Below are 16,843 nucleotides of genomic sequence, written 5' to 3' on the forward strand. Positions count from 1 at the left end.
AAGATTTCTCTATCACACCAACACATGAATAATTAAGCACTTCTCAATAAGAAATTACTGACAGATACAATATATGCGTGAATGTAAAACTATATACTGGAACTGTTTCGTCCTTCTATAGCTCGTCGTAAGTGAGTGATTATAGTGCTTAAATGTGGAATTTAAAAAGAAAAGTCAGGGAAATCAAAATGAACTAGAACAAATATTCCAGAACAGCAGGACAGGCGCATGAACAGAATACAAAAAAAATCTCTCTCTTTTTTTCTAAACTATTTGGATTTAAACAGGTATGCAGTTCATGACTAATAGATTATTTAAAAGATGAATTTATGAAAATTCATATCGCTGGAGATTCGGTTTTAGGAAACGTTCTTGATGTCTAAAATCTATCTTTAGGCAGCATTAAAATCAAATTTTATTTGATATTTATTTGTTTATCTAGGTCAATATTGCAAACGGTCTCGGTATCAACACTGTGGCATTGCTGACTGAAATGAATAATCCCATTGGTAAAGCGATTGGTAACTCTCTTGAGGTAGCCGAGTCCATCCAATGTCTCCTCGATAAAGGGCCCAGTGACGTCATGGAACTCGTCTACCAATTGGGTACATACAAAGATGAAATTGAGATATGTATTTAAGTGTAAATTTCTAAGACACATTGCAACTATTTTGTCTTTTTGTCACATTATATATTAGAATACGTCCATTCCGTTCTATTTATAACGTAACACATTTGTTTTAAAAAAAGGTTAGGGAGAGAGAGTATTTTGAGAGGTGTATTGTTTGCTTAGTTTGTAACTGACCATTATTTGTATGTGCCCGTGTTCATTCTAGGTGGCCAATTATTGTCTCGCGCTGGTGTGACCGAGACGATTGAGAAGTCACATAGTTTAATGGAGGCACGTGTACGTGATGGGGCGGCAATGGACTGCTTCAGGAAAATGATTGTTGCCCAGGGCGCCACAGAAGATACTGCAAAGCGTCTTTGTGACCCTGAAACTGATATTTGGACCATTCTACCCAAGTCTAAACACGTGACGGGATTAAAAAGCGAGGACAAAGGTATTGTGTTTATCATTTTGTACTATTTGACTTACGCTTACGTAGGTATTCGTTGAAACTGTTTACAGTAAAACCATATATGCTTCTAGATTTTTGCATTAGAGGAAGAGTTATGCTTGTGCCTGCTATCCCCATTTCTTCTTTTAAACAGTCTGCTGTCTCCTTTGGCACTCTACTATTTTGAGTTTTTAGCTCACCTGGACCAAAGGTCCGGTGAGCTTATGTCATGGCGCAGCGTCCGTCGTCCGTCGTCCGTCCGTCCGTCCGTCAACATTTGCTTCAAATCGCTACTAGTCAAAAAGTTCTAATTGGATTTTGACCAAATTTGGCCAGAAACATCCTTGGGGGAAGGGGAACAGATTTTGCATAAATGGTGGCTCTGACCCCCGAGGGGCCAAAGGGGCGGGGCCCAATAGGGGAAATAGAGTTAATTCCTTTGAATCGCTACTAGTCATAAAGTTATGAATGGATTTGAACCCAATTTAGTCAGAAACATCCTTGGGGGAAGGGGAACAGATTTTGCATAAATGGTGACTCTGACCCCTGAGGGGCCAAAGGGGAGGGGCCCAATAGGAGATTTTGCATAAATGGTGGCTCTGACCCCAAAGTGACGGGGCCCAATAGGGGAAATAGAGTTAATTTATTTAAATCGCTACTTGTCATAAAGTTATGAATGGATTTGAACCCAATTTGGTCAGACACATCCTTGGGGGAAGGGGAACAGATTTTGCATAAATGGTGACTCTGACCCCCGAGGGGCCAAAGGGGCGGGGCCCAATAGCGGAAATAGAGGTAATTCCTTTAAATCGCTACTAGTCATAAAGTTATGAATAGATTTGAACCCAATTTGGCCAGAAACATCCTTGGGGGAAGGGGAACAGATTTTGCATAAATGGTGGCTCTGACCCCAAAGGGGCCAAAGGGACGGGGCCCAATAGGGGAAATAGAGTTAATTCCTTTAAATCGCTACTAGTCATAAAGTTATGAATGGATTTGAACCCAATTTGGTCAGACACATCCTTGGGGGAAGGGGAACAGATTTTGCGTAAGTGGTGACTCTGACCCCTGAGGGGCCAAAGGGGTGGGGCCCAATAGGGGAAATAGTGGTAATTCCTTTAAATCGCTACTAGTCATAAAGTGATGAATGCATGTTCTAAAAACAATTCTTGAGGTCTTTCAGACCTTAGAGAGTCTGGACTTCATTAATCTTTAAAGCAGTTCGGATTCCCACACTATAACCATATATAGCATTGTTTGAGATTTACAAATTAAACAAATTGAATATGAACAATATTTTGACATTTGGTCTAATCCAACCAGGTGAGCGATACAGGCCCCATGGGCCTCTTGTTAGTTTAGCATTTGTCCCTATCATAAAGGTTTTATGTTATGTGCTCTGGATGAGAAAAAACTAAATCTACATAAATGGCACTATCGGCTTACTTTACTTCAATATGGCTTGATGGACTGGTTCTGCCAATGTCAGCTTAATGTTAATATGTCCGGTAGGTGTGTCACCCGTCCTTGTCATGATATTTCGTTGCGATGTGATGGTACTATACAAAAGACCGTCATTGCCTCGAAAATTCTTGGACACCGTCTTTAAATTACCTTACTGTGTTGATATGATGGGACCTAATAGCATCCAAACAAACCATATGGATGTTGCTCCTTGATTCATAATTGGTGAGTGTATTAGATATTAACGCGACTTAGTGTTATTTGTGCAATTGAATAAACCGCAATAAGAATATAATCAATACACAATGAGATTTGATTTATTTCAGGATTCATCCACGAAATCGACTCGAAACTGTGTGCGGTTGCCTCTGGTAAACTTGGTGCCGGCAGAAGCAAGAGTGGTGACGCTATTCAGTTCGGCGTCGGCCTTATATTACAAGTTTGTGTTGGTGACACTATTGACAAAGGTAAACAATCTGGAAATCTATAAAACTGACAAACAATAAAAACCTGTCTATAGCGATTTTCACGGGACACGGATAATTAAAACAACAATCATCCTAAATTCACTTCAAAAGTTCAACACAAAATATTCCAAATGGACGTTATTTTTACTAACGGTCAGGGCTTAGTTTCAAACCTCCAGTATAATGATAACTAGGTCTTTACGGAGATTAGTACGTGTTACAAAAACGTAATAGACGTATGTTGTGTACATGATTTGTCAGGCCCTAGTTTCAAACCTACATATATATGTACCTTCAGTATAATGGTAACTAGGCCTATACGGAGATTGGTACGTGTTACAAAAACGTCAAACGACATTGCCATTTCATAGATATACATAATTCTTAAGGTCAAAATGAAATATCGTTTTATAGGTATAAATAGTTGTTTAGGTCAGGAGACAATGCTGTCCTTTTTTATAGTTTTGTATGATTGGTTAGGTCAAAAGACAATGTTTTGTTATTATAGGTATGTACATGTAAGATTGGTATGTTTAATTATAGGTACATATAATCCGATTTAAAATGATGTCATTTCGTTACAGGTGATATATGGGTTAATATCCACCACGATTCGGACACTATCCCTGCAGAGGTACTGTCCCTGTTAGAAAAGGCTTTAGTGGTCAGTGACCAGAAACTGACCAACATAAACGGATCACGCGTAATGAAGGTCATCACATAGGGCACCAAGTGTTCACATGAAGTGGTCACCGTTTATAAGAATATTGGCTGTGATGTATACTGCTAACTCTAACAACAGCAGAGATTCTCGCTTCAAAATATTGATGTTGGATAATGGATATGTGCCCCGTCATGATGTTGTTTGGGAAAAAACTGACATAGGCGTGCTGAAATAAAAACAAATACATCAGCTAAAGTTTAAAGCATACAGAGTGTATTTTAATCTCAGGTTTACAATGAATTGCATGACGGTTGAAACGTACCTCCTTTGGTTCATTTGAAATATATATCACCGCGTTCCTTGGGAGTACAAAGTACAAGATATATTTTTTCGTTGTGCCGACTCCCTCCCACTCATTCCGATTGGTTACATATGATCGAATCAGGCGAATGACAACAACATATTATCACGTGTGTTTTCAATTGTTTTGTGTGAATTAAATACATGCCACATGGTATACATTTAAGTTACTTTGTATTTCATATATATATATAGTGTCGGTAGAATAGCTAGAATTAATGATCTCTTAGGCTGTCAAAATATGTTAAACGTTGTTTTGTCGTAATCAATATCTGTAGCGGTGAGTTACCAGTCTACTTTCGTTTTAACTTTCTTGTTTGTTGTTTTTGTAGTAAGGAGTTGGGGATTCTTGGTTTTGTAGTTTTGATAGTGATCGGCTTCCAGTCATCGACAAAAAAACTTTGACGTACACACTGTAGTTCAATTTTCAAAGTTAATCAAGGAAAAGGAAAACCTCGCGTAATTCATCTCGAAATGAAGCTTCACTTTTCCTCCGTCATGTAATTCATTATGCATTAACTTACCTCAGTATAATGTACAGTCATATCGTAATTATCGCACCTGTCCGAAAAATTCCCTGACTAATTGTGTTTAGTTTTCGAATAAAGCTCTATTCTCATGATATATGGATACTTATGATCTTTAAATATTTATAGTTGAGTATCCTGTGCTAGTTGAACTCTGCATCCCAATAAGTGTTAATACATACACATAGTTTCCTATTCATATTTTTTATTTGTCAAACTCTCCTGCTTGATCACGTGCCCAAAGAGAGAAATGTATTCTTTACATTCTAATGAGTTGCTCAATCCTTCTGGGCTGCGGATGATGGACCAATAGATCAATATTTTATATAGTTTAATTTGTATCATATTCTCAAAGGCAGTCATGTATCTATCAACGCTAAAGGGGGTATGTTTGTTAATGAATACAGGATTTGCGACAGTGAGCAATTGGTAAGACATGTTATTTCACGCCAAAAAGTTCTAGATATGTAACTTGTGAATTATGTTGCGTGAATGTTTATGCTGTGACGTCAACATTAGGAACACATCTGTACCTCGGGTAAAGTTCTTGATCTGTCTTAGGTCAACAAAAAAATCAAGTCAAATATAATACATTGTATATATATATATATATATATTTAATAAATCATTATAAATGTATCAAAAAGATAAACCAGTTTGGATTCAATTGTTCACCACATGTACCTTGAATCACATCATCCCATTTAACTTGTGTTAAGTGAGTATCCATACTCTTTATTACTGCTTCGGTGTTTTGTTTATGTGTTTAAGTTTGCGCATATTGGTCGTATTTAGTACTTTATGACAATCATTTAATTCAACTTATGAAGATTGTTTGTAACTTTACGCTCAACATAATTAATCAGTTCAATACCAGTAAGTATTCAAAATAAATTCGAATGATGGAAGGTTTGTGATTATTATGAAGGCCACAAATTATGATTTTGTTTTCTGATTATCATTATACCTTTTTTCCAAGTTATGGAAATAAAGCGCTTGTTTTGTATTTTGATTGTATTGTTTTATTGTCATTGTTAACGAGAATAAATACATTCTGTAAATTTCGCTAAATTGCTTTGCGATAAACATTCCCGATATCTCTGATACCAGCAACGATAAATACATGGTCATCAAAGAATACCTTCATCAAACGAAATTTTAATTCTAATAATTAAAAACCGACAAAACGAAGACAAAATGCGAAAAAAAAGATGTGCATGCAAAGGATTGAGACCAGATGTTTGAAGGTTATGGATCTTTTGCTTTATCAACGACTCCCGCCTAGGAGACTGATGACCCTGTCAAATCTGACGGCACATAGCCCGCACGATTGCGAATATGCACAGTTCTGATTTGTATTGCAAAGGTTAAGATTTATGTGCTTCATTTTTGTTATCTGATGAATTTAATCAAATTAATAATTTCTTGAACCTGATGTAAAATTAGTGAACAAAGCAATTTGTTAAAAGGAAAAAAAAACGATTCTGTCAACGTAACAAACAATGGTCCGGTGTTGTACAGTGCTTTTTATTCCCACAGACATATTGGTAATTTTCCGTAATCAAAGCTTAAACAGTGATTGCAATTCATGACGAATTGTGCAATTTCTCCAGTTTATCAGTCTATTATTGAAGCATCCAATCACATGAATAAGCAATAATGACTTGTAGCCCATTATGAAAATTATATAAAACAAACATAGCGTAACTAACAGGAAAAATGAATACGAACAATATGGTTGTGAAAACGACTCCTTAATGATTTAATGTAATCACATCTTTGAAAGGCGTCTTTATAGCGATGAGACATAATCTATATGGCGGTCTGGTGATATATTTCAAAGAAAAGAAAGAGAGTGTAGATGACTCTGGTATGACTGTACAGAAGCAAACATTCAAAATAGGTGGGAGGAAATGTCAAAATCTGAATGAGAAAGGCCCATAATTCGATAAATTTCTTAATTATCGGTATTGGATTTGTTTTTTAAAGGAACATTAATGTGTAAACTTTGAATTGTGTCACTATTCAAATAAACTAAAACATAATAAGCAGGTTTAAGTAAACCTCGGGGACTGAAAACTCCACCAGCAGTTTCTACCACCTGCAATATCAAAGGACGGTACAAAAGGCACAATAATATTTATGCCCAGTCCCTTTATATAGCCTAGGCATGTTTCCCATTGAGCATTGTTTTGGTATGACCTCATCAGGCATATCAGAAAACGTCAGAATCCTCCACATGATTGCATCTTATTGACAGAAGAATGAAAAAAAAATACATTAACACTCCTTGAGGCAGAATAAGGTTCTAATGAATCCCATACATCAGAGCACCCGTGCAGGAGTCCGTGCAAAGGTGCCCACACCAGGAACTCAAACGTTACTTTTCTGTGCGAGTGGTATCCTCTGACCATGTAAGTGACGTCTAACAGACTTTTAATTTACAATATCATTAATTGTATACGTTATGCTAATAGCAATATGAACTGATGAAATGATATTATATAAGATTTTATCATAAATTATCAACTTCGACTTTTTTATGACCTAAGAGGTATGTATAATTCGCAATATGTTCCGCTTGGTTGATCATTCATAAAGGATAGTCCAACTTAACGTACTTCTAGTATTCCTTTTGAAATTATTTTTGATCTACCTAGTTTTTAGTTACGGTGTGAATGGGGCTTTTAAAGACACGTCTTAACTGCTTGAATCACAGTTGGCTAACACCCAGTGAATCGCGAGGATATTATTTGGTCGGTGTGGAAATATTGTACAGGAAGGTGAGCATGTTGTAAATATATGTAGGTATTATGAAGCATTTTATAGTCAATGGTATATCTGAACACTAAAAATTAATATTTATAAGGCTTAGGAAAACTTCCGTGTGTATTTACTACCCATGAATGCCGTGATTAGTAATTCGTTTTTCATCAGATCAATTCATCCAAAAGCGCTATTATTATTACACAATACACATTTCAACATAACTTGTTTAACTGGGTTGTTTTCCCGTAAATGTTCCGGCTTTAGCTCTTGTCAAGTTTGTTTTTGTTTAACGTCCTATTAACAGCCAGGGTCATTTAAGGACGTGCCTGGTTTTGGAGGTGGAGGAAAGCCGGAGTACCCGGAGAAAAACCACCGGCCTACGGTCAGTACCTGGCAACTGCCCCACGTAGGTTTCGAACTCGTGTGACGTGTAAGGGGTTCGTTACCAAGTCACGTCTTGGGATTCGAGATATTTACTACATATTACCCTAAGTACAATATATACATAGATGTGTTCTGCTATAAGAGCGTAACGCCGCCCGGGCGTAAAAACAATGAGTATGATTGTATCCAGTGGTTGTCTGACCACTACGTAATTATCTATACTACTAACAACAGGGATTCTGAATGCCGCTACCGCGTTACTAGTAAAACCGCTGCAATACGCACTCTGCTAGAGCCTGTGTATATGTTAACCACGCATACAGCACCAGTCCGTCAGACCGCCGTTCTCACTGCTGTTTGCAGCGAGCTCCTGTATGCGCACATATATACACAACAACCCGACCGCTAGCTATACGTCGGTCAGCCTCCCAGAGTTACCTGTACACTAACCTGCCAACAGTGCACTGCCAACAGTCAACTGTCAGGCTCCCTATCACCGCTGTGATAATATAAGTACAGTACCGTAACCCTGTCAATCCGCTAACCCCACAGTGTGTTAGTATTCCAGCCTTATTCAGGCCCACACTGTTTCCTATGTATATGGTAATGCTATGCAATTCTATAGTATAACGTTACTAGTGTTCCCTGATCTTCACTCGTCGAAATCAGAATCAGAATGGAACCCGAGCAGCTCAGCTCACCTGTATTTATACTAACGAAAGTACCACGTGATTATAGATATCTATGTCTTTTACATGTTTTACTGGGACGTAACGTTGAAGCTTCTGCCGGACGAGGTCTACTTTCGTTTTCCATTTCCCGCCAAAAGACCTACTTTCGCTTTCCGTTACATTACCCACGCCTCCGGGTATAAGTGTCCCCACATACCAATTATGAACAAGTGAAAGTTTCATTGTACAATATCTTAATAACTAACTACAAGGACTACTTGCTCCTTAAACAACTGTCATTTGTTACTGTCACTGGATCTGAACTCCCAACTTCTTGTTGAGAATATTCTGATAAGCTGACTATACTACAAAGTCGCGGTGCCAGCTCGGAGGATGTCTGCTGCGACGCGGGCGACCATGTTCTGGTCCTAGTCCCGAGTCAACGGCTGTATCGACATCAGTGTCCTCCGCTAAGTCCTGGCATTCTGGAACGATTTTGTGTTCCGATAACTCAAGCCCGGCCTCATCTGCCTGGTGCTTTGAAGTTTCAACTTGCTCCTCGCCGCGTAATACTTGTGACCGATGACGCCTCATACGGTCCACGTGTATAACCTGCGGCTTTCCGCGGTACCCACAAGGTATCTTGTATGTAACGTCTGTGCATTTCCCCATCACCTTGAATGGTCCCTGCCACATGGACGTTAGCTTCCTAGATTTGCCTGGTTTGACTCTTGGAAAGAAGACAAAAACACTGTCATTTGGCTTGTACTGGTTCCAGTAAGCCTTTTGGTCATGGTATTTCTTCTGCCTCCTCATTTCGCCATCGGTATGCAACCTGACAAACCGATGTGCTTCTTCCATGCGTTCTTGAAGTGTCCACACCCATTCATTCTGAGGTATGGATTTGTCGTCTACTGGCATCTCATATTGTATGTCGAGTGGTGTTGTTACTTCTCGCCCTAACATCAGGTAATTTGGAGTGCAACCCGTGGTTTCTTGTTCAACCGAACGATATGCCATGGTCACGTACGGCAGCATTTCATCCCAGTCTGTGTGATGCTCGTTGACAAATGCACTAAGCATTGTCACCAAGGTTTTGTTGAACCTTTCCACCATACCATCACTCTGGGGATGATACGGTGAAGTACGTGTTTTTCTCGTACCAAGGAGTTGGCACATCTCTGCAAATAACCTGCTCTCAAACTGAGCGCCCTGGTCAGAATGGATCGCGTATGGCATGCCGAACCTTGATATGACCTCCTCCACTATCAGAGTCGCAATAGTGGTTGTCTCCATGTTAGGCATTGCGAAACATTCCATCCATTTCGTATAGTAGTCACCAACTACTAACACATGCCGGTTGCCGTTTCCTGTTTCAGGTAAGTCAGTCAGTATATCAACGGCTATACGCTCCATCGGGAAACCTGACTGGACTATTTGCATTGGCGCTCTATTCTTCCGAACTGGATTTTTGCGCCTGGTGCAAATTTCACAGCCGGCAACATACCTCCTAGTATCCCCTTGCAGACCAGGCCAGTAATACCCCTGCCTTATCTTACAGAGAGTCTTACGAACTCCCAAATGCCCTGCCGTTCTACCGTCATGGTATTGTTGAAGTATGTCCCTTCTCTCACCAAGTGGTACTACCGCTTGAAGCGTTGTATTGGATTTGTCTGAGACCCATCTTCTGTATAAAACACCTTTATCCAACACGAGCTGATTCCATTGTGACCACAGGGATTTGATCACGAAGTTCTGATTCTGGATATCCTCAAAGGATGGTTTCTTGCCATCTTTAAGCCATTCTATTACAACACACAGGTCTTTGTCGGATGCCTGTCGCTGTTGTATGACGGAAGATGTTTCTGATGACTGAGGTCCAATGTTCTTGTTGCTGGCAGCTACTGCGGTGTTTACGACACCCCGGGACTGTTTCTCCCAATCCGAACGATACCCACACTGCTTGCATGGTATACGGCTAAGAGCGTCAGCATTGCCATGATGGACTCCACGCCGATGTTCGATTCTCATGTCGTAGGTGCTCAACACTTCTAGCCATCGGGCAAGTTGGCCCTCCGGATCTTTGAAGTTAAGCAGCCACCGTAAAGAGCTATGGTCCGTGCGCACAAGGAATGTTCGACCGTACAGATAGTGTCTGAAATACTTTACGAAGTGTACTACTGCCAAAAGCTCTTTCCTGGTGACGCAGTACCGTCTCTCGCTCTTGGTCAATGTGCGGCTGGCGTATGCAAGGACCATTTCCTTACCATCAACACGCTGTGACAAAACGGCTCCCAGAGCATTGTTACTGGCATCAGTATCCAGAATAAATTCTTTGTCAAAGTGTGGATGTCCAAGAATCGGAGCTGTCACCAATCTGTTCTTTAAGGTATCAAATGCGTCTTGGCATTCCTTGCTCCAGTCAAACGCCTTGCCCTTCTCAGTGAGCTTATGCAAGCATTTGGCAATACCTGCAAAGTTTTCAATAAACCTTCTATAGTAACTGCACAGGCCCAGGAATGACCGAAGTTCCGTTACACTTGAGGGTTCTGGCCATTTCTTCACGATCTCTGTTTTCTTGGGGTCTGTCTCTACCCCCTTGTCGGAAATTATGTGGCCAAGAAACTCAACCCGTTTGGCAAACAGATGACACTTCTTGGTTTTCAACTTTAACCCTGCTGCCTGAAATCTATCAAACACTCTCCCAAGGTTCAACAGCATCTCATTGAAAGTTTTACCTAAAACAATCACATCGTCTAAATAAACCAGACATATGTCCCATTGTAACCCGGCCAAGACAGATTCCATCAGCCTTTCAAACGTGGCTGGTGCGCAGCATAAGCCAAAAGGCATCACCCGAAATTGAAACAAGCCCTTTCTGGTGGTAAATGCTGTTTTTGGCTTATCTCTAGGGTCCATTGCAACCTGCCAATAGCCTGAGCAAAGATCGAGCGTAGAGAACCAATGGCAACCTGCTAACTTATCAAGCGAGTCGTCAATCCGCGGCAGCGGATATGCGTCCTTGACAGTCACATCGTTAAGGCGACGATAGTCGACGCAGAAACGAGTGGTTCCATCTTTCTTTTTGACCAATACCACACCAGAGGACCATGGGCTGGTTGAGTGTTCAATGACTCCCTTTTCCAACATATCCTCTACATGTTTGTCTACTTCCTCTGACTGATGCACAGGAATGCGCCTCATTGGTTGTTTGAGAGGCCGCGCGATACCTGTGTCTATTTGGTGTTTGACTTTGTCAGTACGTCCGAAGTCAGCGTTTGTGGCGGCAAAAACACCTCTGTACCGGAATAATAATTCCTCCGCCTGGCTTGTTTCCTCTGCGCTTAAATGAGTCTTTGATCGTTCCAGCAATTGCTTGATGTCTGGTCGCTGCTCACCCATTTCCTCCGGGCCTGTCTTCTGTTGTAAACATTCCCCCTCTGTCGCCTTAGCAACACAAGTACCCGGATAGATTGTCTGTGGTGTATCAGCCGTATTCAATATACGGATCGGAACAGTAGGCTGGTATTTGACTAGAGACCTGGCTACTAGTGCTCTATCTGACTTCAGGAAACTTTCTGATGCCTCAAGAACGAGATCATTTGTTGGTTCCAACATGCCATCGGGCACTATGATACGCCCAGGAATTATTAATTCGCTGCGCGCTGGGAGTTCCACTTTAGAAGTCACACTCACTCGGTAACAACCTACTTTTCCTCGAAATTGGGTAGGCACAATAACGCCGTCCATCATCATCTGACTCTTGTCCATGTCTACACTGCAACGATTATCCATGAGAAAATCCAACCCCAGGATTCCATCAACGTTGATCTTGGCTACAACCGCATCTGTCATCCTCTCGTTGTTGCCAAAGTTCAGCGAGAATCTACCTTTGCCTTTAACATCTAAAGGCTCTCCGCTGGCTGTAATGATTGTCTGGGAAACTTGGTGTAATGCTGGCCTAGCCATCATTTTCTCATAAAGTGAGGTCGAGATAAGCGTAACGGTTGCCCCAGTGTCCAGTAGTAGGTTAGCCTTACTGCCTTGAATGGACACATTTATGAACATACCAGCCTCCTTAGTACAAGAGGCAGCTCCAACTGGACGTGCATCATCGCTATCACTGGTCGTGGCGGGGACCTGTTTGTTGGAGTTTTTCTTTAACTTGGGACAATTGCGCTTGATATGCCCCTCCTTGTTGCAATAGTAGCAACGGAATGTTTGGGTGCCTTTAGTACCACCGTTCTCTTTCCTTGGTCGCTTACGTTCTCCAGAAGCGGTGCCAGACTTCAGGTTAGAGACATCCTTCTGCAATGATTCCATCTGTTCCGTCAATGTCTTTATCATGGACTTCAGCTCGCTACCAGCCGTACTGTCCTCATTCTCGTTATTTTCGGTAAGAGTTTGACGCAGAAAACCAGTACCGTCATCCTTACGTTTTTCTGCTCGCTTAAATGTCTCTAGCTCTACCGCCAACTGTACAGCTTCATTCAAGGTCTTTGGTCGGCATTGCTTTATTCTGATACGCGAATCCCCGTCACTTAAAGCATCAATAAACTGCTCTTTGGCCAGTGTTTCAAGCACATCCGCTGGTGCTGTAGAATACGCAAGTGTCGTTAATCTGCGTATTGTCTGTCCTAACTCTGGCAACGTTTCCCCAGCTTTTTGTCTTTTTGACCGTAATTGGGCACGGTACAATTCCGTCTGGTGAGGTGGCGCAAATCTGTCCTCTAGAGACTTAATCAGGACAGAGTAATGTTGCTGCCGGTCATCAGGTAAATTACCCAGTACTCCCTGTGCTTGTCCTCTCAATGATACTGCCAAGAACAATCCTTTCTGTTCCATAGTCCATTGGTTAATACTGGCACACGCCTCAAAATGTGACTGGTAATCGCGCCATGAGCCGGAGCCATCGTACGTCGCGGGTTTTATATTAACAGTTTTTCTCCCGGTATCCGTACGCTGCTCTACACGGTAGCCCCTGCTAGGACTGTTATTACGATAGCTATCCTGTGGTGCAGGACCAACTCCTTGATACATTTCCTTATCATACTGGCCAGCACGCGCTCCATCCCTATCGTAATTTCCGAAATTCGGGCTACTATAATAGTCGGTATAGTCCTTCCGACCACTGCCCGAGTTATCCATATCCTGTCTACACCCATCTCCGGTCCGGGGGCCATAAGGTGTAGAAGTAGTGAGCGCTGTGTTGGTTGCTACACCGCTATCCAGTATTTGAGAAAGCTCCCCACGAAGTTTCTCTATCTCAGCCTCAACAGCTTTACTATCGTACCCTCCTTCAGCCATTTTAACAACAATTAGCAATACAGCAAAACACTGTTATTATATATAAAGTACAGCTTTTATCTAAAGCCAAGGGTAAAAAATACATAGATTATCGGATCCCCACCGCTGCCACCAAAATCTTGTGACGTGTAAGGGGTTCGTTACCAAGTCACGTCTTGGGATTCGAGATATTTACTACATATTACCCTAAGTACAATATATACATATATGTGTTCTGCTATAAGAGCGTAACGCCGCCCGGGCGTAAAAACAATGAGTATGATTGTATCCAGTGGTTGTCTGACCACTACGTAATTATCTATACTACTAACAACAGGGATTCTGAATGCCGCTACCGCGTTACTAGTAAAACCGCTGCAATACGCACTCTGCTAGAGCCTGTGTATATGTTAACCACGCATACAGCACCAGTCCGTCAGACCGCCGTTCTCACTGCTGTTTGCAGCGAGCTCCTGTATGCGCACATATATACACAACAACCCGACCGCTAGCTATACGTCGGTCAGCCTCCCAGAGTTACCTGTACACTAACCTGCCAACAGTGCACTGCCAACAGTCAACTGTCAGGCTCCCTATCACCGCTGTGATAATATAAGTACAGTACCGTAACCCTGTCAATCCGCTAACCCCACAGTGTGTTAGTATTCCAGCCTTATTCAGGCCCACACTGTTTCCTATGTATATGGTAATGCTATGCAATTCTATAGTATAACGTTACTAGTGTTCCCTGATCTTCACTCGTCGAAATCAGAATCAGAATGGAACCCGAGCAGCTCAGCTCACCTGTATTTATACTAACGAAAGTACCACGTGATTATAGATATCTATGTCTTTTACATGTTTTACTGGGACGTAACGTTGAAGCTTCTGCCGGACGAGGTCTACTTTCGTTTTCCATTTCCCGCCAAAAGACCTACTTTCGCTTTCCGTTACACTCGCAACCCAGAGGTGGAGGGCTAGTGATAAATTGTCGGTACACCTTAACCACTCGGCCACCGCGGCCCCCAAACTCCTGTCAAGAAAATAAAGGTAAATATATCAGCTGAAAATTTATAGCTATTATATCTGCAATTCTAATACATGAAAGAGAAGTTTAATTAATATTTCCGATAAGCGATTTGCATAATTTATTGTAATTAAAAATCTTTCCAGAAATCTACTTTCATTTTCGTTTAAGTAGCGTTATTTCTGTTTAATAACGTTATCATCTATTGCCATCCATACGTTCCTACTCACTTGACAGATATTGTTTTGAAATTGGGGCAATATTATTTTGTCTGACAACAACTTATCATTATGCTCTTATAGTCTATGTTACGGAAATTAAAGACCTGTAAATGATCAAAATACGATATTTTTGTAATATATATATATATATATATCTATATTAAATTTTTAATATTTTAAAAGAATACCAAACAATGTGGACGATATAATTCATCGATTATAAAATCATGGTATATCGTTAAGAAATAGTTTTTAATACATTTTTGAAAAATATGTCCCTCCCTTGCCACTCCCCGAAACTTCATCGAAGTGGGTTATTTTCAAAGGCAAATGACATTGTCACTGACTTATTAATAATATTCAAGAAAGTTAATGTTTGTGATCCTATTACAATAATTCAACAATATAATATACACAGACACAGAGACTATTACACGACCACCGCGAACTCCTACCTCCCCTCCCCCCCCCCCCCCCCCCCCCCCCCCCCCCCCCACACACACAGAGAGAGACACACCACGACCACCACCATCACCACCACCCACCGACCCCCCCCCCCCCCCACCCACACACACACACACACACATCCACACCACTACCACCACAACCACAACCATCACCACCATTCTCCCTCATCCACCGACTCCCTCCCTCCCCCCCCCCCCCCACACCCATCGCGCAATATCCCCACGTCATCCCCAAATACCCACATACCCTATATTCACATCGCACACCACCCTTACCCCAACACCGATACACCCCCAAGCCAACACCCGTCCCTGCCGCCACATCCCACCGCCACTCAACCCCATTACCGATATACCCTACATCCACACGCATCCCAATCGCGACATCGCCACATTCCACACCACCGCCTTACCCTCCAACCCCGCTTATCTAATTCAGTGGGTAAATGATAGATATTTGATCATGTTTGTAAATATCTAAAATATATGTATATATTCTGAACACTTCTGAATAGTCATTAGCTGCATTCTACCCATGTACGACTAGTCAGTAGTCAGTAGAAGTAAAAGTGTGGATGTCTTGTTGAATATCGGTCTTTGAACAACGTAAATTTCCAAAAGCTTCTTTCATGGTGCATAAATTCATTCTAGTCTACTAAGTTGGATTTTGTTCAACATCTGAGCAACATCATCCGTATCAATAGTGCAATGGGCGACAGCATTCTGGAACTCATTAGGAAAAAGACGAGAGGGGGCGTTCTTACAAAAAATGAGATGGAAAGCTTTGTCAAAGTCGTGGAGAGCGAATGTCGAAGAGAGAACAACTAGGTAAGTACTGGCATCGCTGAGAAATATTCCTAAAAGAAATGTGGATATTAAATATATCCCACTCACCATATTGATGTAGTCCAGTTACATCGAATATATCAGCAAGTGTATATGAACCCCTATTGTAAGTGCACCGTGCTCCGGTGTACTATTTTTTTTTTTTTTTAGCGATATGACTTGATAATTCAATTTCAATTTCAAAACATTTTATTGACATAAGGACAATAGGATTGGACAGCAGGCAAAGCCTATATAAGTCTTCTCCCAAAACAGTAACATACACAATGGTACAAACATGGACATAATATAATACATTACATATTACAATCTCAATGCTTAACAAAGAGGCAGCTCCATTAGATTAGTATTAATTTTGTTTTATGAATAGAATACTCTAGCCTTTTAAAATAGGTAAAAAGTTATTTAAAGCAAAAAGACAGAATAGGCATTTAGATCCTAATTGAATAAAATTTAACATACAAACTGTATGGAATAAACATATGATGATATTGAATTTCCTTATCCCAACAGATACAGGCCACATAGTCCATTTCATCATCACACTGGCCATCCACTGATGAAATTTAGAAATTCCATATCACCAGATAGTTTATAAAGTTTGAAATGATAATTTGACTGAGAATAGT

General features: G+C 41.0%; 1 protein-coding gene across 1 annotated transcript in view; it reads left to right on the forward strand.

Annotated features, from left to right (window-relative positions):
• The window catches only part of LOC117327300 (thymidine phosphorylase-like), a 28,284-nt gene extending 22,729 nt beyond the window's left edge, over positions 1–5,555 (forward strand). Inside the window, exons 5-8 of the mRNA XM_033884225.1 lie at positions 443–605; positions 837–1,064; positions 2,852–2,992; positions 3,577–5,555. Of these exons, the coding sequence (XP_033740116.1) occupies positions 443–605; positions 837–1,064; positions 2,852–2,992; positions 3,577–3,716 (672 nt within the window). The 3' untranslated portion in view covers positions 3,717–5,555. The remainder of the gene's footprint in view (positions 1–442; positions 606–836; positions 1,065–2,851; positions 2,993–3,576) is intronic.
• Positions 5,556–16,843: the final 11,288 nt, after the last annotated feature.

The sequence above is a fragment of the Pecten maximus genome, chromosome 5, assembly GCF_902652985.1.
Source record: "Pecten maximus chromosome 5, xPecMax1.1, whole genome shotgun sequence".
Lineage (NCBI taxonomy): Eukaryota > Metazoa > Mollusca > Bivalvia > Pectinida > Pectinidae > Pecten > Pecten maximus.